At 32.2% G+C, this 25,609-nt stretch overlaps 1 protein-coding gene across 5 annotated transcripts in view; it reads left to right on the plus strand.

The window, feature by feature from the left end:
* The first annotated feature begins 5,180 nt into the window (after positions 1–5,180).
* Larp4B (La-related protein 4B) overlaps positions 5,181–25,609 on the plus strand; it is a 129,227-nt gene continuing 108,798 nt past the window's right edge. Inside the window, exons 1-2 of one of the 5 annotated variants that reach the window (XM_072540997.1) lie at positions 5,215–5,309; positions 6,439–6,726. In XM_072540997.1, the coding sequence (XP_072397098.1) occupies positions 6,720–6,726 (7 nt within the window). In that variant the 5' untranslated portion in view covers positions 5,215–5,309; positions 6,439–6,719. The other 4 variants (XM_072540999.1, XM_072540998.1, XM_072541001.1 and 1 more) reach the window with 4 other exon arrangements.

Here is a 25,609-nt window from a genome sequence, read left to right on the forward strand (position 1 = left end):
ATATATATATATATATATATATATATATATATATATATATATATATATATATATATATTGTGTGTGCTTCATTTCTTTCCTCTATTGCTTGTCTGCATTCGTCATCGAACCATGCTCCTCATGGACGCTGCCACTATCAGTACTGCTATTTTGATATTATTCCATTTGCTCTCTATGGAGTTCAGTTCTAGCGTCCTTAACTCATTTGAGACTTCTTTTTCGAACTTCTTCCTGAATCTTCAGTTGTTTCAGGTCCAGTTTGTATGTTCTTTGTTGTCTTTCGTTCCTTTTTTTTATTAACTATGCATCTAAATTTGGTTTGGAGTAAAAGATGGTCTGATCCATAGCATGCATCGGAATACACCCGTTGATAACTCCCAGTGCTTCGGCAGAGACTTTTCAGTATGTAAATGCCACCCTCAACAGACTCTTCACTTTTGCTAGGGTGAGCTGCCCTCTGAATGCCTTTTGCACAACATAATGAAGAGCCTTCCTCCTCTCAGTTTTGGCCCCTACGATATTGAGAATGATCCCCCCAACGCGGTATCTCACCGTAGCTCTTTGAGGCACCGCCTTTACGTGCTCCCCCTGTACAAAAAGGCGTACATATGTGAAATTATTAATATAATTTCAGAGTATGAGAACTGTAGATAATCTACATACAAGGTTATACAGATAATAGACAAATCAAGTTTATAAAAAAGCTTACCAATATCACTGTTACACACACTGGCGGTATTCAGATTAGCAGGTTTCCATTCGCGATATTTATATGCGGTTGTTTCTCGGAGGAGAGCTGTCTTTTTTTGTCTCGTAGCTACTGGAACAAAAATCAGAGAGAGGTGTCAAAACATGCGTTTGCGACAGACACACGCAGAGCGGATAGAAAAGTGTCTTTTCGGTACGATCGCCCCAATCATAGAGAATTGTCAAAACATGCGTTTTCGATAGACACACCCAGAGCGGAGAGAAAAGCGTCTGTTGCTACTGGGAGTCAACAGTCGAGAGGGAGTTTATTTTTCATTTTCTAAGGTATGTCTATATTTCTGGAGAGTGGAGTTAGACTGAGAGTAGGAATAATTACTAAGGGTTAGATTAAGGTAATGGTTTTTTAATATTGAGGTTGAGTATAATAGGATTTGATATAGCAAAAAATATCACGATTTTTCGCATATGGAAAATTAAACACCCCCCCCCCCCCCATTCACATTCGAATTTTATCCCGTCCCTTTTCCTTGGTCTCTTGAGAACTATAGCCTCGGTCCTACCCGCAGCCAGTTCTAAGCCATGCATTTTCATCCATTCCTCGACTTGGTCGCATGTATATTGCGCACTGAAGATAAGGCCCCCTCTGTCTCGCGCCACTACCTGCATAGCAAGGACGTCTGCAAAATACACCCTCTCCGTCTTGTTGGCTCACAACCCCGTAATACGCTAAGTTCCACATCACTCCAGCTGTCACGTCAACCATCACTCCGTTTTCTACGACAATTTTCCTCTCTGACAGATAGTCCGACACCAAACTCATCAAGTAACTCAGACATCTTCTCTCTCGTAAAGCCTTCATTACTTTTTCCATTTTAATGTGTTGAAAGTATTTTGGACATCAAACAGCAGTAGGATCGTTCACCTTTGGTTAACCCCCACTCCGCACAACTCCCGGAAGACTTACATCACCGCATCTACCGTGCTCCTGTTCTTCCTAAATCGGAACTGCCTAGGTAACAGCCCACCTGACACTTCAATGACTGTGTCTATTCGCCCTCTTAGAAGCCTCTCGTATAATTTACGTATACACAACAGAATGCAAACAGGCCGATACTTGTCTTCTCCCTTTGAGAGTAGCACGAGCCTCGAGATGTTTCAATTTGCCGGAAATCGCTGAGTTTTAAACAGTTATCGGCAGGAAACTTAATAAAAATAGAGGACGAAAGATGTAGCAGAGGTGATAGCCTGGATACCGAGAACAAGAAAAAGAGACAAAGAACTATCAAAGACACGATGAAGGGATAAAAAAGTTGGGCACTGGAGAGAGAAACGTTAGAGGACGAGAATTGAAAAGACCATGGGAAGGTTCATATCCCGTAATGGAGTATTTAAGTTGCGACGTACTCGTAAAGATCATTTTTCTAATATAAAAAGTGTAACATATTTTTCTACTTGGAATCAGTCGGATACCTTTGCCCCGTCTATAAAGTGTGGATAATCGTTTTAATTTATTTTGAATGCTTTCTAGAAGTTTTTCTTTGTACAAACTGGACGTTTTGCTGATTTAAATACCTGTTATTTTTATGCCAAAGTTATTAGTACATTAGTTCAATGTCAGCTTACAACTCGTATAATGATCTTATTGTGGAATATATTTTTATTATAGGTATGTCCATAAACTCTATAGGACTTCTATACTTTTCAAATTTGTTTAGATTAGATAATTTTTCTTCTTTCTTGCTTCAGGTAGCATCGCCCTCCAATCCTTCTGCTGGTGCTTCTTCAACCACTTCTTCAGATGAAACTAATGAAGCAAACGCACTTGTTCTTTCGTCAGATGCCCAAACTGGTTGGGATTTGGAATTGACACATCGCACACGTGAATGTCAAGTTGCAGAAGGTAAATATTGAGTATTTTATTTCTACTTTTAGACGCTTGAGTGCTAATAAATTAATGAATATTGATTTTTTGTATTAGATATGCTATATTGTATTATACTTTTGTATAATAAAATCTACAGAGTGGACCAAAAGTTTGGAAAAACCTAATTATCACTTAAATGGATGATCCGAATTGTACAAAAACCGGGATACGCCTATTATGCAATATGGAGATTTAAAATTTGATGCTTGCAATTTTGCCAGATTCATTTAGCCACTTTGTAATATAATTGTAAATAATGAGAACTTTGTTAACAAGATATGTTAACTTTAAAAACAATTACTGGAAAAAAATTAAAAAATCATGAATGAAATAAAGCAAATAAGGAAAGAACAAATGAAACGTAATAAACAACTAAAAGAAATAAAGGAGGAAAACAGAAAATTAAAAAACGACGTGAAACAATTACAAGACAGAATGAAACAACTAGAGAAAACAAGTAAGAAGAAAAATTTGATTATATAATTTGATTATATAAAGCATGGAAACATTCATATCACAAGAACTGCTGTACATTATATGCTCTAGAAACAGAAACATCGCGGATAAAAGCAAGTTGAAGATCGCATCTACATAAATAATGATCTGACATCAAAATAAAATAAAATTAAGAAGGAAATAGTTAAAGTAGCAAAAGAAGAAAAAAGTAAAAGGAAAACAGACAAAAATAGGTTATGGTTATAAGAAGTTGATCGTGTATGGAAAAGAATGGATAGAGAAAAACAACTAAAAGAAAATACTATAGTAGAATTGCCAAAAAAATATAAGAAAAACATCTGGGGACATATGATACCGAATCGTCAAGGCAAAGGAAGACGACCATGGAACCCCAAAAACTAAACACAAAAGAAAGACAATCCAAGGAAATAATAAAAACTGGGATATGGAATGTGAGAGGTACTTATGAGTAGGGAGCTTTAAGAAACTTAGAACAAATTATGGAAAAATACACAATAGATATCCTTGCTCTACAAGAAACGAAACAACTAGGAAATGAAAGAGAACAAAAATATAAAACAGCATACTGTTTAAGAGTGAGGGGACCAAGAGATATTTTGGAGTGGGATTCATGGTGTCGGAGAAAGTAAACAAAGCAGTTGTAGATTTTCAACCAATATCAAACCGAATATGTTACTTAGAGTAAGAGGAAAGCTTTAAAAAATTTTAAAGACTAAAAATGGAGGTAGCATAAAAAAAATTTCGGTCTTGTCCACGTAACCCTTCGTTTATTTCCCATTCTTCTTGCCTTACTGGCTATTCTTGCCGTATGTTCTCGATCTTCATTTTATCTGCAAGTGAATTGGTGGTACTCCCTCTATGACCTGTAAAGCTACAGTCCAGGTCGTCCGGTATGCGTAGACGACGTCTTTTTTCTGCATTAGGATCTTTTATGTTAGACATAATTCTTGCTAGTGCCGCAGTTCTTCGGTCAGCCTTATTGATGACATATTTAACATGTTCACCAAATATTTGCTTATATTCAAGCATGACGCCCAAATATTTCACCTTTTTTTACTGCAAATATTCTTTCTTCTTATAGCATGAAGAAAATATGATCCCTGTGACCTTTAACCATGATTGTCTCTGTCTTTTGTAAGGCTAATTTTAGATATCTGTTTTCCAACCAAACTTTAACCCTTTCTAACGCAGTATTTGCTGAGTAAAAAACTAGCCAAAAATAGCCTGTTACTCGCTAATTTGTTCTGGTACTCGTTTTTAGTGTTCTTGAAATTTCGATTGATTTTTTTTTTCAACTGTGGCAATAAGACCAATTTACAACAGACGGCTTACATGAAACAAAAAAGAATATGTCAAACAGTTCACTAGATATTGGAAAAAAATCGATTTTAATTTTGTAACTTATGGGCTTGTAACTTCTTTCGCGTGCCACATTTTTGTACTAAGGTAGTTTAGGTTCAGTATATCTATTCTTGTCAGTGATTTAATATATTTTTAAACCTTCGATAATTATTAATATTTTGTGCTATTACGACGTCAGTTCATTATTAATAAAATTAATAAAATATATTATCACATTTCTTGTATTATTAATTTAAAGTTTAAACTAAAGCGTTCCGCGATTAATTTCCATAAATTGTCTCACTGAAATTTAAACTGAAACTTATTTACTCTGTCAAAGTTTCTTTCAACGTGTTACACTAATTTTCGCCTCTGATTTTGTAAAAGGTATATTCAGAAAATCAATTTAATTATCAGCTTAATTACATATAAGTATGCTGATTACAATAAATTGAAAAAGTTACTCAAATCAAACGGTTTTATCTCGATACAGTAATAGTAGGTATAACCAAAATTCATAATAATAATTGTCCTGACATTATAGTCATTTGAAATATTTAAAAATATATTTAATATTTACGATTTTTGTATTTCATTTATTATTTATTTATTAGTTGTTTTTTAAAGATCTTGCAGAATATTTATTGAATGAAACATGAAGAAAATCATATGTTTAAAATGCGCGCTTATGAATTTAGGTTGGCTACTCTTGACAAGATGACGCCACAGACTTTGATCACGACCATCATGCCTTCCTTTTCTATTGAGATTATTAGTTTTCTGTGGCATGTGCCCTTGCGACAGCCATTTTGCTAGTTCCGTGGGAAAATTGTGGAGTTTTGCAAAGTAATCTTAAGCGGTAAGGATAAATAATAACTATGTTGTGTAGGTCAAACTGTGTTTTATCATTTTTTTAAAGTGGGTGTTATTTTTGTGCTGTATTTGATACCTTCAACAGTAAACATCTGCGGCTGTTTCACTAATCGGTTACTTGTGCTACCCAGAAGACGGTTCGTTTATGGAAGCCGAGTGATAGACCACATGGTTTCTTGAATATATACAGAAAAATTAGTTATGTCCCAAGACGGTAGTATTCATCCCAATTGTAGTGAACTATAATAGGGACACTTTCAAGATTGTTCCCTTCCCGGTTATTGGCATTCATTCTACCACCTTACCCGTTTTAAGATTCAACACATTTCTTATCGTCAAATTCCGAAAGTCATTGCAGGAATGTAAGAATTGATATTTAATTAGAAATAGTCAAGAAAAGCTAATAATTTAACCAGTGTTGTATCACGTAACAATATCCATTAAAAGTGGTGTCAAACAAAAGTTTCATACAGTGCTGCCGCGTTACCATTTTGTCAGTAGATCGACAGTTCCTAGCTAAATCTTGTAATTTATTATTATGATTTTACTCTTTTTCTCTGGATTGTATCATTAATCAGATCAGGTTATAGTTTTCTGTGAGAGTTTCTTTCAAAATGATCACAAAACCTAATATATTCCAAATATCTACTTGCTACGCAGTATATTTTCCAAGTGCATATTTTAATGTTTCCTAATTACTAAAACCTCTGTTAAATATTGATAATTATGTCCAATGTGCTTTATTGTTTGATGTTTTTATTTAGTTTAATTTAATATATCTAAAACTTTCACCCTCATCCCAAATAACATTATTTGGACACAGTATGATGTATTGAAATTTAATTTTTTGCCCAATGTTTCTCATTGTTAGGTATCATCTCTTTAATAAGATAATAATGTATAAGATGGTGTTTTCGTATTTAATTTGTTAATTTCTCGATTTATTTACCATAAAGCATAATTATCATTAGTGCAGTTTTTTCCCTAAAATATTATTTATGTATGTATGTCAGTTTGTTTTGATAATACAAAAATATAAACAAGAGTTACTTTCAGTATTGTCGATCTCGAGTTATTTTTACCGAAATTTACCGATTTTTCCCTAAAAATTGCAGACGTGAAGCGTGGCAGCACTGGTTTCATACGATACGTCAAATGCCTAGCAGTGACTAGTGAAATTGTTGACAATTTTTTCAAGACTTTTGTTGTTATAAAATATTCTCGTTTAAGGTGACTTCTGTGTGTTTAAACGGTTCATGAAGCCTGTTTCCAAATCGGTAAAAGAATGTCCATATCTAATTTGATGTGTAAATGACCTTGGCGCATATATTACACCCATTACTTAAAAAAATAAGGTTAGGTTCTGCTTCTACTTCAACAATCACCATATTTTACCATGCATGGTATGTACAACTTTTTAAACTACCATAATATACTAAGGTTATTTTTCTGCCTGGTAATACTAACCATGGTAAAATTTATTACACACTAACAAGCTATCTCTTTCTTTAATTTCTCTTAACACTCAATAAAAGGAGTAATTAATAAAAATAATGTCTCCTCATAACTCCCTACAAAATAACAGATATTATAGATTTGCACTATAAAGTAGGTAACAAAATAACTTGTGATCTTATCCAGCAGTTTATATGTTGCATCTATGGTTTCATAAGTTTCTAAACTATAGGAGCATATCTTATTTGTCAATACTTTTGCTATGTTTATAGTTAAAAAAACAGTAGTGTTAATATTATTCATATAATCAGATATGCATAAAGCCCATCTTGTTCCTGGATATATTGTATTTAATTTAATTATATTATTTTTTTTTGCTTTATGGAATATATCTAATTTGTCAGTGTTTTACAAAGTGCTAAGCTTGGTCATAAAGTATTCAGATGCCCAAAAATAGGTAGCTTTTACTATTTTCACCTAAACATATTCCTTGTATGTTTTTTTTCTAATTTTTAATCTAACTTATAATATCAGATAACTAAACAAGCTATGAAACAAGTTATGAATGCATACAAAGTCATGTAAAATATTTTTAAATTATTGTTGAATGAGTAGTAATGTTTACATTGGTTAGTGTTGCAAAGGTAAAATGTTATATATTTAACTTTCCCACATATTTCTTACTTTAACAACATAAGTGTTTAAATAGAATCATTTTGTTATATTTTAAAGTTATTAGGTATGCCACATTAGGTGTAGGAAATAAGATAGTACATCAATACAATTTTATAATTAACATAACTTTATAGAAGCCAGTACTTCCATGATTTACAATATAGAAGATGTTTCTACACCAGATTTTGATATCTTTGTTGAGTGTTTGAAAACCAATTGTTTTGTACTTGCCTGTGAAGTAACAATTTTCAGAATATCTGTAAATTGTTGATTTACAAATAAATTCCAATATTGTTCTTGATAAAATTATTTTCTACTACAGTAAACTTCTATGCATGCAAAATTGAACAAAAAATACAGAAAGGATGCATTTCTGAATTTAACTTGATGATTATTAATTTTAAGATAGAAATAAGTTTAAAAGGATGAATGGATGTCAGATTAATTAAATACAATGAATAATATTGTAAGAACATATATCCAAACTGAGTTTTAGAATTAATCTGAACAAATGTATAGCTCTTCTGCTGCAAACTTTTATTTGAGAAATTTCTTTAATAACTTTTTTCTTCTCATTGCACTGTCTTCGTTTGAAGGTTTGGCAATCCAATAGGTAATAGTTAAATATTAAATGGCGGATCTGAAGATTTTGGATGATGTTTTGCCAAGCCATCAGCACAGGTCCTAGAGCTAGAAATTCTGTCTGCTTCCTATTGAGATATTCTCCTGAATTTTGTCTTCATCAGCATTGGCATCAGCTCCTTGTTCTTCTGCATTCTGTTATGAACTTGAATGGATCCCAATTATGGTAGGCTTCATGTTTTTATTTCCTACTTGTTTAATAAGACTTTTATCATTTTCGCTAATCTTAGAGGCTAATATTTGTGTATCTTTGGGTTGAAGCTATTAACTCCAGTGTACAAATGTTCTGTATTATTATTTTTTCTTCTTCATCTATTCAGATTCTTTTTTTTGTTTAGCACCCACTTGTTTATACTATATAGTATATTGTTTGCTGATGTCTTCACCCCTCTTTTGTTCTCTCAGATTTCCTCTAGTTCTTTTCATTATTCTCATCTGTTTCTAATAGCCTTGATGTTGTCTATTGGGTTTTATTTTGATGCAAACTTCATTATTGTTTTTATACTAGCTTTATACATTCTTGTCTTATCTATCAGTTTTGCCATATAGTGTTGTTAAGGCATCCTGCCACTCTATTTGCATTGTGTACTTGATTTCTCACCTTTCTGCTAAGGTCTGCTTAGCTGGTCAGTGTAATAAGGTATTTTACTTCCATTACTTGTTCAGTGCTGATGCCATTGATTTCTAGTTTACATCCAATTGGTATTATGATTATATTATTGTTTTGGTTTTCTAGGTTGAAAAGCATAGCATTATTGCATCATTAACATAACATAGTATTTTGACTTATTTGTTCCTAATTCTGTAACCTCTTTCTGTTGGCTATTTTGATGGCATGTTCCATGATTTTAAAGAGCATAATATGGCTTAATGGGTCTCCATAAATATTTGGGATTCCTTAATTATGTAACAGTATACTAAATAAATACAAATGAAGGACTTGCTTGTCTACCCCATTTGGTAATCACAAGTCTCTGGTTCCTTGTTATTTTTCTGAACATATTATGTTTTGTCACATTTCTGGTGTTATCATGCTTTCTATTTTTACAAATTTCCATTTAATAAAACCTACAAAGTTGTAATTTTTAACTTAACTATCTCATTGAACAAATGAACATTATTGAAACTTCTTTATTTACTAAATAAGATATTTAGCAAAATATCTGCCAAACCTGTCTCAGTGGTCCCCATTTAATTATTTTTTTCTTGTAGTTTTGTACATTTTCTTCTTTGTATATAAACAAAAGTTAAATTATTTTGATATCGTTGTATATTCTAGCTATAATTAGTCTGTAGTTTTTCAACCACATCACCAGTACTGCAATTAATATGATCAGGATTTTTAAATTTTTTTTATATCTTCCTGAAAATTACTACTCCTTTGTACTTGTATAAATATGATTTTTATCACATGATTAACTTATGATTTTGTAACTGTAACTGTCAAAACCTTAACCTAACAGCATTTTGCTATTCTGTCAAGTTTTGTATATATGTTTTACAGCATTTTATCGTCTATGCACCTTTGGTTACCTACAGTACTATCAATTTATCCTAAGTTGTGCAAACTCCATTATATTCATTATTTGAACTTGCAGTTACATGCCTGCAGAATATTTATAACAATATTTTTGAATTCCATCTAGCAAGAGCTGCATTATAATGAAAATCACATTCCTTGTTGATCTGCTTTACATTAATTCAAAAATTTATCAAATTGTTGACATTATGAGTCATCATTAGATTAGTATTATGACAATTTAAAAATGTTTAAACTTTCTATTACTAATTACACTACATGGTATATAAGTATTCATAGAAACAAAAAGTTGTTTGGGTAGTGAATTTATTAATTATACCAAAAGTTTTTGTGGGGTAATTACTGTTAGATAAGTTCCAACAGATCAAACAAATAACAGTAATACAATTATTACTAACAACAGATTTTATATTTTGCTATGAATGTATAAAGACAAAAAAGATAAATAGGCCAGTAAAGAAAAAAAGCTGAAAAAATCTGAAAAGGTTTTTGAAGGTTTTGAAAGGTATGAGGCATAGCTGATGACAAATCCTTTGAAGACACTCAGTTAATCTTGCCTTGTTTTTTTTAACAATTTGTTTTAACTGTTTTAACAATTATAAACAGTGAAAAATTTATTTTTTGCCTATAAAACAATTCTTTATACAATTTAGAGAAAAATGGTTCAAATAAAAGTTGTAAATCTTAAAAAATTCTTTAGTTTGTGTGTTTCTACATTAAAATTCAAAAATATATTTGAATGTTTCCAAAATAATTAAAAATATGTTAAATGCAAAAAACTCCTATTTTTGCAGTAATTTATAAATGGTAATAACTTTGTTTTTTGCATAATAATATGTAATATAACTATTGAAAATTTGACTTAATGAGTTATTAAACTGTGCTAAATTTCAAATGAATCGACCAAATAGCTTATAAGTTATTCAATTTGTGTATCCTGTTGAGCAGGATAAAAAAATTGATCTTTATTATTTAAACAACTGTACTTGCCTAAATAGTGAGGTCCAGCACCTATGACACAACTGTTGAAAACTAGTGTTGTCTGCATGTGGTTTAGGTACAACCTAAATAAAACCCAGGAAGTATGCCAGCAAAAATGCCCAGGAAATGACTGGTTTTGAATCAGTTGAGTTATACTTAATACAATGTTATCAAGTTATTAGTAATATAATGTTAAATAGGGCAAAATGGTGGGTATAAGAAAGACCAATTTAAAAAATGAATCTTTAAAAAATACTTAGTTTTTCTGAATAAAAAAAAAACAATGCTTTTGTTTGTAAATATATTTCTCTGTTACCAGAGACAATTGAACAAATGACATCATTAAATTTTTCGTTAAATTTTCAATGTCAAAAAGTTATTCGTTATTCTGAAAAATCAATAGATTAATATTTTTTGTAATAGCCTCTTCATTTTTACTTATCTCCAACTGAAGATTTTAATGTGTACACAAAATTAAAATAAAATATTAAAATCAAAATATCCATAAATTATTTCAATTACTTATTCAGTTAATACCATTTCCTTATCCTATTCAAAATAATCTAAACAAGATTTTTTTACCAATAATGACTAGTCTTAAAGTATTTATATCCTAAAATTTTTACCAAATGTACCATAAAACAGTATCAAGTGCAATCAGATTCAGACCGTAGTTTTAAAACAGTTGCGTTGTAGGCGCTGGACATTAGTCTGATAGATTGATTCTTTGAGGTTTAAGTTTTAAGATATTTTAAAAAATTTTCAACATTTTACCAAAATTGTTATTAAAGAAACTGCTAAGAAGAATCAATTCTTATGTATTTTAATTTAGAAATAAAGAACTTTTAAAGATCTACAACTTTTATTTGAACCATTTTTCTCTAAAATGTATAAAGAATGTTTTATAGGCAAAAAATGATTTTTTTTTTGATTTTTTATAATTACTGTTAGATAAATTCCAACAGATCAAACAAATAACATTAATACAATTATTACTAACAACAGATTTTATATTTTGCTATGAATATATATGGACAAAAAAGATAAAGTTTTGAAAGGTATATAGCTGATGACAAGCACCTTTAAGAAGCACAGTTGATCTTGCTTGTATCCTATACAGCCTAAAATCGGCTGTATGTCTTCAAGGATATGTGTCAGCTATCACTCATATACCTTTTAGAAGCTTTAAAAACCCATTTTTATGTAAAATCAATAATTTTTTCACAGATCCACTGGGGTAAAAGTAGATCCTACAAATGCTGTTAATATTGAAAAGGTTATTTTTTAATAACTATGAAAGTACATTAACAATGTTTATTTTTATATTAAGTTTATACAATGTATAAGTGTGTTAGATCAGATCTACTGATTAACATATGATTAATAAGCTAAATTTTAGAAAAATTAAGAAATTTGTACAGACAATTAATAAATTTGCTATCGGTTTTGTACAACATTTAAAGTAAATAGTTCAGGTGTTAAATATGTGAAGTTATTCTTTGTTAATTTCGTCACTTATATAGTCTATACAGTTAATTTTTTAAGTTGATTGCCTATAGTTTGGTATAAGCATGAACCATTGACTGGAGATACTTCAGAGGAGAATATGTACTCAGCAATAAAAATACTTAATAAAATCATTTTAATAATAAATAAAATACTTCTGATTCCTTCAAAAATAAGTTTTTTTGTTTCGATAAAGGTTGAAATTTTAATGACTGGTCAATTTTGATGGGATAGGTCTCTTGTAGATATAAGCCAGATGTCTAATAAGAGTTCAATCTGAGTCACCAAACTTGAAGAGTTGGCTAAAAATCAAAAATAAATTTATTTACTACAATTGCATGATCCAGTGATCCAGACAAGCATCTTTTTCTACAAATTGTGGCTAATGTAGTTTATGATTAATTTGTATGTGTATTATGCAGGGTGATTCTTTGAGATATCTAAGTAAATGTTTTAGAGAAACTTAACATAATTAACATCTTAAAATTGAAAGGTTTTAAGATATATATTTAGATAGATATTGTATAGGATGATCTATTTAGGACAGTTAAGAAATTTTTAAGTATGGGGTTTGAATCACTTTGTATATTAAATATTATTTTATTCACAAAATGTTAAAGTTTCATCAAAATATATGATACTAAAATAAATTGTACCAAACAAACTAAACAAAATGGTTCCAATTTTATTATTTATAATGATAGGGGGTGTCAAATCAGACACTGTTTCAAAATAAAAGTGGTTATATCTTATAAAACACTCAGTGTGTGGTAGCATAACCTTATATTGAGAGAAGTATAAGAGCTGTTCTATCGAAATACATACAGGAATTTTCAATTAGTTGACTTGTTCTTGTTTTATACAAAAAAAAAATGTTTCAAAAATGATGAGAATTGGAAAAATGCTAACAAATATGAGACATAAATTCATTTAAACCTATTTCAAAACTTTAAACCTCATTTTTTTTCCAATTCCTTTGTTCAATCATTAAACAATACTATAAAGATGAGCTGTGCAAATTTTCAGCAAAATCTGGCGACTCGTTCTTGAGAAATTGTGCCTACCACAAGGAAAAACAAAGGTTCGAGAAAAACATTTACTTCAAATTTGGTGTAAATATTCTTAAAGTACTATACTTTCATATGGAATGAAAAAAATCGATTTTTTTTTGAAAATACAAGACCTATGTAATGCCTTAATAGCCATATCTAAAAACCTCTCATTCTAAATTTTCAGATATTAATTATGTAGTTTTTCTAAAACATCTAATTGAAACTTTCAAAGAATCACCCTGAATAATTAATATTAAATAAGAATACAATTACAAAGTAATTCTGCTATAAGTCAGTTTCTATTATTTATTTTTATGTTAGTCTTTTACTAACAAGCATTTTTAATATCCAAATCAGTTAATCCCAGTTATTTTCGCATATTGTGGTGGGCTTTATTTCCAAATGTGTAATTTGCCATTAATGCCAAGTTTTGATTTGTACTCCCTAAGCTATCTTCCAATTATTTTGTGTTTTCTCACCTTACATGTAATAGTCTATCAGTAGCTAATCTCAGACATTTTATTTGAGTGTTATTACTGGTATACCATGGATAGTTATTGAATGTAACTTACATTGATTTTAGTTCTATTACTTTTCATTTGTTAAGGTCATCTTCCTGATTAAGAATATTATGTGGTAGATGTTTGTTACATAATGTTTTTATTTGCAATGTGCTTGTTAAATATGAGACTTAGGAAGTAGCCAGTTCAATTTTGATCCTAAAAGTATAAGTAGGTTTTTATCATTTTTAATGTACACTATGTTGACCTGTTGATTTTAAACAACAAAAACTTCTATATCATTCAAAAAGAATTAATTTTATCAGTTAATTCCCAAACTCAATTCCTTTCTATTCTGCCACAGATCATTTCTGAGGTCCTTGTGCCTATAGCTGTGTAGATGCCACTGTCCAACTAGCTTTCAGTCTTCCTTCTTCATGTGTTCAAGATTTTGACATTCCAGAAATTGTTTTGGGATCCTCTCATCATTCATTCAATTTACAGGATCAGTGTCCATACCAGATAAACTGTTTTCTTTTTATATCACTCATGATTCTTACATCTATTCCCATACAATTGACAAGTTTTTATTATTTCGTGGTTGTTTTCCTTGACAAAATGAAGTTTTTGTGTTAAAATCCTTTAGAAACTTCTATTTTCCTGATAAAATGCGTTAGGCTTTCACGGCCATCGTCTAACTCGTTAAACTGTTTGTTCGGGCTGTTAGGTCGTTGTCTTCTGAAATTAGTTCTCGACGTTTCGCCAACACTAGGTATTGGCATCTTCTGGAGATGTTACTGCTTCGCTTGTAAGCTGAAACTGACGCCGCTTTGTACTGCAGAGGCACTATTTATATTTTTTACTCGCCTCCCCTCCACTGGTTTCAGTGTGAGGAGGCGTGTCGACGTTTGTAGTCGTTTTGTTGATTTTTAGTCCTTCTTCTATATGATTAAAATTATTATCTCCACCGCTTCCCAATACAACCGTGGGTAGTACTGTGATGTTTTATCCAGCATCTGCATTTCTTCAAACAGTATCCGATGTTTTCCGCTTCCCAAAGCGTGTTCGGCAACAGCAGATTTGTCGATATGTCCTAAACGACAATGGCTTTTATGTTCCTTTATCCTTGTGTTTGTGTGTCTTTTCGTGGTTCCCACATATACCCTTCCGCATGGTATTCGGTATACTCCGGCCGTTGCTAATGGGTCGCGTTTGTCCTTCACCGATCTTAAACAGTCCAATGGGTTTTACACTGGCTTTTTTAAGTATTCACCCAATTCTGTCAGTTACCCCTGATATATAGGGCAAGTACGCTTTGCCTGTACATTCTGTTTCTTCATCCTTTCTTCTAGAGATGTTGTTCATCGCTTTATGTATTTCTCTTCTGGTAAAACCATTAGAATTAGAACTTTTTTAATATGAAGAAGTTCACTTTGTAGATGCTGTGGTTCACAAATTCTCTTCGCCCTCTCCGCCAGAGTTTTGATGATACCTTGTTTTTGGCCTGGATGATGATTTGAGTTCCTGTTTAGGTATCTGTCCGTGTGTGTAGGTTCTATTTTCCTGTTGTATATTATTTAATGTAAGTGAAGAAAAGTTCAAAATATTAACTAGTTTGGGTCTTTTTCTTCTTCTTTTTCAACCCATCTACAATTTTCCTACAGTAGTTCAGATATAATCTACCTATTTTTTCTGAGACCTACTTCTATCTTTATTTGTTTGTCTTGGTCTCCACCCTTTTACTCCTATAGTAGTGCCTCCTAAGTGCCTATATGCTTTCAGATTGTGTGGTGAAGTGCAGCCCAACACCATTTAATGTTTGTCACTTCTGTTGCGTCTATGATTTTGATTCTGTTTTTGATCTCGTTATGTCTGATTCTAACTCACAGTGAAACTCCCAGAATTGATAGTTATATAACTGTGTGTGATATTATATGTCTTCTCGCATGGTATTCACTAAGCAGTGCCAATCGACCATCAAATGTCGCAAACCCTTCTACAATTCTGGTGTACAAACATGCAAAAAATATGTATTATTTATTATAAGCTTCTAATTTATAGGAATCTCAATAGTCTTCAATGTGATTCAATTTCCCAAATGCTGACCATCATTATTGGATATATCTAGTAATATGTGCATTTTAGTTTTCTTTGCCTAGTTTTATATCCTCAATAAACATAGTTGATGACATTTTCTATTGGTTGGTGCAGAATAGAGATGTTAGTAGCTTCTTCATTCATAATTATTTGTGGTGTAATTCATTTTCATTTCTACACATGGAGCCCTTTGCTTTAATTGTGGCAGCATTTCATTTAATTAATTTGAATTACTGACTATTAAAATAATGACATCATTGAATCTGACATCTCATCTAATTCAAGTTGTTCCAAAGTGAACAGTTTAGGGGATTTATTGAACCCTGTGTTGCCTTTCTATTTTATTTGTTGTAGTTGTATATATAAAATTTGAATATATCTTAAACCAAATTTTTCATTTCCCATGAACTTTATGATCACCCATAACTCTATTAAATCAAAAACCTTCTGAAAGTCAATGATTTCACCATAATATGTAAATGATCTGTAGGTGCTACTGTATTTTTGATTGCAGTTTGTGGTTCAAAATCTTATTTTATTTTGAGATGTAGGTATTTACATGGTAACCTACATCTTTCTTGAAATTTTTGCATGCAATAGATTCTCAACTGTCTAAAATTATTTCTAAAGCTAGATTATGTATAACTCATGACAAACTAATGAATATTTCTTAAATGTATTTTTAGGGTATGACATAATAAACCTATGGGTACAACTGTCATGTTGAGGCCATTTTTAACCTCTTCTACATAATTCCTTTCAATTTTTATCAATGTTCAATATATCATTCAATATATTTAGTTCACTGAATTGTTAATTATTATCTAATCAGTAGATGTCAAGTAATGCATTTTAGTTTTGAGTGTTTTGGGAATTTACAGTTATCTTATTTGTATTATTTTCAGTTCAACAATTTTATATTGAATTTGAGACTCGAGTTGATAATCAGTAAAGTTGATAAACTTACTATATTATACTGTATTAATAACCAGCTAAAGAACCGTAACAATCACCTAGCTAAAATATGTAGGTGGGTGTCATGCAAGTCATTCATTCTATTAACAACAAATGATAATTCGATAATAAAAATATTAATTGTTAAAAAAATTATTTTAACATAAAATATTTTCCTTGACTGGAATGGTTTACTTGTTGCTATGACAACAGTAGCAAATCACAGATTCAACTGTTTTTTTTTTATAATTATCAGTTGTTGGTGATTGCAGTTTTTAAAACTACCATAAAGGCATATTTATAATATATAGTCTCAAAACCAATACTGCTTTCTATATTCTTGACTTATTGTCATGTTTTAATGTATCAAAAGATATTGTGTTTAGTTGTATTGGCTTTTCTATTCTGTATATCTTAGGAGATATACATACTCTATTATAACGAATTAAGTATCATTGGGAAGGAATAAGTGGCCTGGTATCATAAATTTTAAATAGTTTCCACATCCAGTAGAGTCTTAAACAATTTTCAGTACAATAAGGCTAGTTTTTATATTTCTATTTTACTCAATGCATGAGTCAGAAAACATAACAACATGTTTGAATGTCCTGGCATGTTCATACAAATATTTCCTAAGGCATGAAACAAGATCTTCAGAACCCCTTCCACCATTAGTCTCATCCCAGACGTGTATATAGGTAGTGTTATTAAAACAATGAATGCCAAAGTTGTAGATATAAAGATTTCTCTTATAGTAGGCTATTGAAGTTGTGAGTTTGGGAAAAGGCAATGCCTTTTGAAGGTCAAATGTGCAAAACATATTTATCCTGAGAGGCTTCCGCGGCATATTTTTTCAGTTCTGCGCGCACTCGTTCTGCCTGCTTGCCTTAGTGCAGTTCTATTTGTGTCTTTAAGTCGGCTGTCTTTTTCTCATCACTTTTAGCACTGATTTTTTGAAATACCTTGTCACAGTTGCTGCAAGTGTCCTTTGAAGGAGGTTTAAAGTGCAAGTTAAATTTTTGGCTGAAGATTTGGTAGTAATATTTTGCTTTCACATGATTTCTGTTCTCACTTTCACATTTCTCTTCTTATAAATCATACATTTTTTTCGCAAAAACAACGCAACGCTACTTTTCCCCTTCGCATCAGTAGTAAATTCCGTTTTATTTAAACATCTGTATAATGTTTCCCAACTTATTTGTAACATGGTAAGAAAGTAGGTCTTACAAACTCTCAGCTGATTATTATGTTCGTCTGGAATAACGTACTGGTACATCTTTGATTTTGCTACTCCTGATCCGTCTCTTATCTGACGCCTACTGACAGTTAAAGTCTTAACTCAGCCCTACAAAAAACAGTTTTGCTTTGAGTAATATGCCAGTTTCCAAAATGAATTAAAAAATGATTTCAAAGTATCTTTAGAAGAGAACTTCTCACGGCACTTTTTGAGGCATTTACAGTCATATCCAGAGAGAAATATCTTCACTTGCGTTTTCTTATTACTGCGAGATGTGTACTCTTTACCGCTGTTACGATTCAACTTCCTTTTGTTAACTTTCCAGTTTTCAAAGTTCCTCAGGCGCTTTATTTCTCGGGAAATCTCTTTATTTTCCCAATCTAAATGGACAGGGAGAGAAATGATGTTGCTGTTAGCAGTATCCGAGACAGGTATGATGTCACCTGGAGCTTCATCACCTTAAAACAAATTAAATTGTAAAATGTATTTTCCCATACAAAACATGTATAAGACAGTCAAGAGAAAACTGTCTGTTCGTAAATATCTTGCACTAGAGTCAATTTATTTTAAAGATTTGGTTTCATCGTCCGCTGTCATCAAGCACTAAAATATTCTTTTAGGTTCTAGTCGTAGTTAAAAACTAATTAAAACAATATTTCAGGGATTCAAATACCTTTCTCTCTTAATGTACTGGGTTGAGTCAAATCATGAGAAATGTTTTCTGTTAGAAGGCTCTTGGGCGGACGCCTCCGTTTCAAGTTGGCCGACAGAACAGTCTTGTTATAGTCATATGAAGTATCTCCCTCTACAAAAATATATGAAATTAGATGTTTACTGCAATAATAGGTCAGGCTGTGATACGTTTCAAACAATATCAAACACTTTTAGTAGCAATACTAAACTAAACTATAACAACATTGTATTTACCTATGTACTTCTTACCTTACCTATGCACTCTTAACCTGATCTAGATGAAATATCCATCGCATAATACAACTAGCTAACAAACATAATGTGTAATAAACTGTCAAAAGCTGTAACTAAGGGTTTAAAGCACGTCAACACAAAACTGTACACAGTAAACGAACACTACCTGGACTTGGTTCAGTAGGATTCTGACAGAAAATAACAATCTGTCAGTAAACACCAGAACTTGCTACTGCCTAGCGGATATTATCAGAACTAGGACTTGGTTCATTATTACACTGAAAAGTTACCCAATTGGTGCATGTTATAGCGTTGTTAACTCGTAATGACAAAAAGTGAACTTGGTTCATTTCTATTCTGAACCCTCCATTTATCCCTTCCATTGACCGCTTACTATGGAATTTTCATTATTAGATGCAATCTTTAATACCTATAACCTAAAATTTGGGTTTTCCTTCTCTGAATCGATGCGGATCCGCATCACTCCAGTACCGACAGTTTTGTTTACTTATATTACCATTCAGCATAAAAGTACATTCATCAATGAAACAAATATTTTTTAACATTCTGGGTTCAACGCGAATTCTTTCAGTCATGAGTTCACAAAACTCAATTCGTCGGTCTGGATCATCATCGCCTAGTTCTTGAAGAATTTTTGTTTTGTACAGGTAAAACTTACGTAATTTCAACACTTTTCTAACCGACTCATGTGAAAGTCCTGTCATTGCAGATACTTGACGTGTTGATGCAGTAGGCTCTATTGCAAAATTTCCAAGGACCTCAATTTGGGATGCTTCATTCAGTAATCTTGGGGCTTCCCTTTTTTTATTTTGCGCTGATCCCGTTTCTCTAAACTTTTCAACTAAATTGCGGACGTACACGTGACTTAAATTTTTGTCCGGATGTCTTCATGAAATATTTGATCTGTTCGTAAATAACACTGGTTCTGGGAGACAAATATGAAAATGATCTCAACGCGTTCAGGTATACTGTAAACCAGTGGTGCTCAGACTTATACTGCATGAGATCTACCACATAAACAGCAAGCGTCCGGAGATCGACTGCTATACCTTGTTTTTAAACCAGGAGGAGTAATTCAAATTTACCGCGCCGCAATGTTTATAATCGGTCCAACCTCAGGCAGGTTTACTCCACTGTTACGAAATTTTGACACTAATGGCATTTCATAGGTTAATTAAGTTATATCGGCGATTTTTTGTGTTTTCTGCGTTATTCTTTTAATTTTTAGATTTTTAGTCTGCTTTTATATAAAAAAAAACAGTTGTTTTTAGAACTCTTTAGCGACGTATTAGTATAATATAATATTTTTGGATTACCGTCGAAGGCCGATATGATCAACCAAAAAAGAAGATGTATTTGGTAATTCTTCTAGTGACTTTCTTGGGTGTGAATCTGTCTCTTTAGTTTACTCCTCCTGGTTTAAGAGGGTTGACAGAGAGTTGTAAGTAAAGTCATGTTTTTCATATTAACTTTATTTGGATGTTGATGCATGGCACTGCATATCATCCACAAGTATTTCATATGATGGTACGTACGAGGGCCATACGCAAGCATGAAGAGAGATGTTCGTCAGTTAGCCGATTACGATATTTTGACTTCACTATCTCCATTTGGGAAAATGCAGACTCACACAAGTATGTTGATCCAAAGTATGCTGTGAGCTGCAGAGCTCACATCTGTATGCAGAAGTAAATCAGTTCGTTCTACAGGCAGAGTCGCTAGCTTGCAATTGCGCTTTAAAAAGACGTCGTTGCAAGCTTCGCGTTTTGATTGAATTCACAATTTTTGTTGTCATCTTCATGATGTCATTCATATTTAAAATTTTGGAACACAAAACTTGCTGGTGAATGATGCAATGAAATGACAAAAACGATGGAAAGTCATCGTTAGCTCGACATATTGCAACAAATCCATTGTTAACGCCAGTCATGGATGGTGCACCATCTGTTGTAATACATACGAGTTTGTAAATCGGTAGCTCGTATTATTTCACAAAATTTATAAAAACGTTGTATATATCTTCTCCGCGAGTTTTTTCTTTCAGAAGTAGCATTATTAACAATTCTTCTTTAGCCAACATACAGAAAATACCATCCGAATAAAAATACACAACTGGGCGGTATCAGTCATATCGGTTGACTCGTCAAATTGCAAAGAAAAGTACATACACTTCATAATATCACTTTTAACTTGGCTTTCCAAATCTTTGCCCATGATTTCGATACGTCTAGTAACAGTTGGATGTGATAACTGGACTTCTTTGATGGCAGACATAATATCTGTTTTATTTTTGAAGTCCTCAAATAATACATTTGCAGCCTCAATGAATGCTTCCTTCACTACCTCTCCATCTTCAAATGGTTTTTTATTTTGTGCCAATATATGAGAAATTTTGAACGACACAATTGTTGCAACTACCGATTGTTTAACAGGCCTAGTAAACATTGATTGTTCTGTTTTCAAACTACTTTTCAAGTTTTGCGGAAATTCATTTTCATAGTTTTTATTCAGTTTATAAAACCGTTCTAAATTTCCGCGTTTGGGCAGAGCAACGGAAAACCGACAAACAAGACAAACACACTTATCTTTCACCATAGTAAACAGGAATTCTTCTTCCCACGCAGTAATAAAATATGTTTTACTCTTTTTCGCGGCACTCGTATCGAGTTTCAAATATTAATGTAAATATTACTAAAATGTTTTACTATAAGTATAACTTAGTAATGAAGGATTAATGCTTGACTAACAGCAATACAATGCCGATACAGCACACTCCCAGTTTAAAAATCTGTGAATGCTGATATGCCGAATCGGCATTATCGCAACTTTCGAGTGAAGAGATAGCATAGCATCATAATTATTTCGATCATGTACGTGTGGTGAGTCGTGTAGCGATCTTACAAATGATGAAAACGAATGACATTTAAAATTCTCAAATAAACCAAAAATTATTGAATCTGACAGAACCCAAAAAACAGATGTTTTCAACTTGTTTTGCAAAAACGGCAAATTAAGTTTTTATTAAAAAAAATCCGACGGGCACTTATTAAAAATAATAGTCCGGGAGATAGCATTACAAATACAAAAGTAATTTTACATCAGCCGGCTAATATTAACACTCTGTATAATCATTATCATTCTGGCTTTACCACTCTACGTGGGTCCTCCTCAATAATTTCTCTCCAGTCGTCCCTGTCCATCGCCTTTCTCCGTCAAGCACGTATTCCCATATTTCTCATGTCTTCATCGATGTTAACAAGGAACCTTGTTCTAGGTCTTCTTCTCTGACCAGTGGGTCTATCAAGGAGCGTTTTTCTAGCTGGGTCATTGTTCCATCCGCATTACATGCCCTATTCACCTCAGACGTCCTATCTTAATATGTTTCACGATTTCAGGTTCCTGGTATATTCTGTATTAATTATTGTTTAATAATTATACCCTTTATAATTATTAAACAATAATAATTATACAGGGTCATCAACAGAATCAACAAAAACCTCATTAAATTCTCCATTTAAGCCAAAGTTTCACAATTATTGCTTCACACTGTATAATTATTATTTATACCATTTGATAGCATTTTTATAGTCTTTTCAATGATGTATCACAAGTAGGGGTTTGGAAATTAAACTTTTTTGGTTGTGGTGAGTAGAGTTGATGGGGGTGAGTTCTCTTTCATGTCATTTTAGTTCCCCCTTACTATCCTAGAAACTGGTTCAAGCATTTTTCGATATCAGCTTTTGTTAGTGAGATATAGCCTCCATTGTAAGTTTTAAAATTGACACACTGAATACAAAAATTTTATGAGAAAGCTGCACTTTTCACCTTTAAAACTCATTTTGATTTTTGTCGATAGGACAATTTGATCAAAAGATATTGAATTTTTAGCGTAGAGTTAATACAAATTTTATTTAAAATTGATTTTGCGCGCATACCTGACATTGAAAATCATCGGTTGCTTTAAGCGTTCTTTCTGAAAGAACGATTCATTCTACACAAATAGTGTTAATAAATTTTTGGGTCAAAATTATCAATTTTTTAATTGAAACATTTTTTTCTACGGCGCAGCGTGCAGATTCTTGGTAAATCGATTTTTTTCGTTTTCCCCTCCTACGAGGGGTGGGATTTTAGGGGGAAGTCTTGGACTAAAAGTGGCAAACTTTCTTGCATCTTTTTTGGGGTCTTAACATTAACATTCTCAGCAAAATTCAGCTGGTTCTTATGATTTTTAGAGGTCAAATCTCTGACGACTGAACTATACTCTAAAGTGATTTATGATAACACATTTTTTCCACCAAACTGGTATGTATGAATAGGAATAAGAAGTTCTTTTAAAATCTGCAAAAGTATACAGGGTGTCGTATTTCCAAATTTCCAATATATATAAAAGACAAATAATATTAGCACCTGTAACTAATTTTCTCGCCATAATGTAAACTTTTTTCTGTCGTTAATATTTACTTATTTTGAAGTAACAAAAGATTAATTCACAACAGACAGTGAAATAATTTTCCTCAACAAACTGCTCGTCCACTGTATCACCAACTACACCGACTAATCATATGAATAGGAGCTTTGTTATGTTTTGAATTCCCGTTTCTGTCTTTTATGTTTATTTCCGCAATCAACTACTATTTATTTATAAAGAAATTGTACTCGTCCACTGTATCACCAACTACACTGACTAATCATATGAATACGATGTTATGTTTTGAATTCCTGTTTCTGTCTTTTATGTTTATTTTCGCAATCAACTACTATTTATTTATCAAGAAATTGTACTCGTCCACTGTATCACCAACTACACTGACTAATCATATGAATACGAGCTTTGTTATGTTTTGAATTCCTGTTTCTGTCTTTTATGTTTATTTTCGCAATCAACTACCATTTATTTATAAAGAAATTGTACTGATTCTTGTCTCAGACTTTGTAAATTGTATTTGGGTGCTCTCAGTTTTTCTTCTATTTGATCTTGGTCAACTTTTTGTTGCTGTTTTTTATACGGAATGAATATGTTAGCTTCTACCATAAAATAGTCTGATTCCACTGAGGTCTTCTATATACGCTTACGTCTTATCAGTTAGTCAATCATTGTTTTCGCACTTTTATGTGACTAGTACCTACCACGAATATTTTAACAGTGTTGTGTGGCAAAAAACCATTAATTATTTTTAAGGACAAACTTGTCCATAAATCTATTAATTTTTTACAACTATCGTTTTTTATATTTTTTCCGTATTTTGTAGATTTTTTAATTCATGTCTAGGTCTTCTAGGATGAGTATTTCTTACCTGTCAATTATATTTTTTACAGCTCGTGTAAATTTTTTATAAACTTAATCTTCAACTATATTTGCGTGATCATTATTAGGTACAATATACCCATTTTAACAATTTCTGTCATTTTTCTTCCAGTGCTATTATTCACTTATTGATTTCACCTCAACTCTAGCATTCTTTTTTTATCGTTTTTATATGGTAATGGACACTGCTCCCTGGATGACAGTGGACACTGCTCTTTGGACTCTTTCTTTTTTATTTACTTAATTTTAAAAATTTCTAAAGTTACCTATTGTTTAATTTTCTCCTTCTTCTTCGCTAAGGAAGCCGTACGTATCGCAATATCAACTGCTTTGCCATTCTTTGCCAGAAGTTTTTATTGTTTTCTGTCTTAGAATTCTGGAAACCATGTATCAGCTGGTACATGTCTAGTTAATGTTTTTGAATTTACTTCATAGTCTCCAAAAAGTGCTTTCCGCTTACGATCTATTGCTTCGCAGTCACGCAAAATATGGTTGAGTCACAAAGTCTGCAGTTTAAGTCCTTATGAAACACCTTCATTATCTACATACAGTACTGTGCGAATTAATGGAATAGGTTCTACGAGCTTCTAACAGTTCCCAGATATCCTTTTATCTCGAAACCAAACATGAATGACCGCTTCTATCATTTTTATTTTTGTAGTACAGTCGTTTTTGCGCAGTCTAGCTTTGCAAATGGTCCATAAATTTGAAATGGGGTTGCGGTTTGGCGAATTACCGGGCCAATCTAAAACAAGAATCTTCTGATTTTTGAAAAATTCCATCATTCTCTTTGACTTGTGACAGGGAGTAGAGTCCTGTTGAAGAATCGCTCCTCCTTGGGATTGACATTTTTGGTCAGTTCTGCGTCCAAACGCTGTTCCAACATGGAGCTTAAAACTACAGTACTGTTGCAAACCTTCTTCTTCTTCTTCTTCCTTTATAAGCGATATGACTCTCAGCTGATTCCTGCATTCCTGCCTGTTTTTCGTAACTTCAGCCCTCCTAGCACAGTTCGTTCAATATATATTTTTCCACTGTTAGGCTATATGCCATGTCTCGTCTTTTTATACCAAAACCTTGTACGTATACCAAAGCTCTTGACTGAAATCTTTAACTTTTTGCTTGTGCTATTGAGATTGCTTCTTTGTGCTTATATAAATTTTTAATTAGTTTGACCAGGATGTTAATACTAACTGACCAGGATAGATGCCACTGGACGTTATCGAAACTACGAAACAAGATATACATTGGCATGTTGTATTCTTTTGCCTTTTCGATTAATTATAGATTTACAATTTGTTCTCTTGTTTGCCTTCCCTTTACAAATCATGCATCGTAAACTGTTTGTTGTTGGTAATATTACATGTTTTATTTTGCATTTTTCCTTGTGATGT

This window comes from Diabrotica undecimpunctata, chromosome 8, assembly GCF_040954645.1.
Source record: "Diabrotica undecimpunctata isolate CICGRU chromosome 8, icDiaUnde3, whole genome shotgun sequence".
In the NCBI taxonomy this organism is placed as follows: Eukaryota; Metazoa; Arthropoda; class Insecta; order Coleoptera; family Chrysomelidae; genus Diabrotica; species Diabrotica undecimpunctata.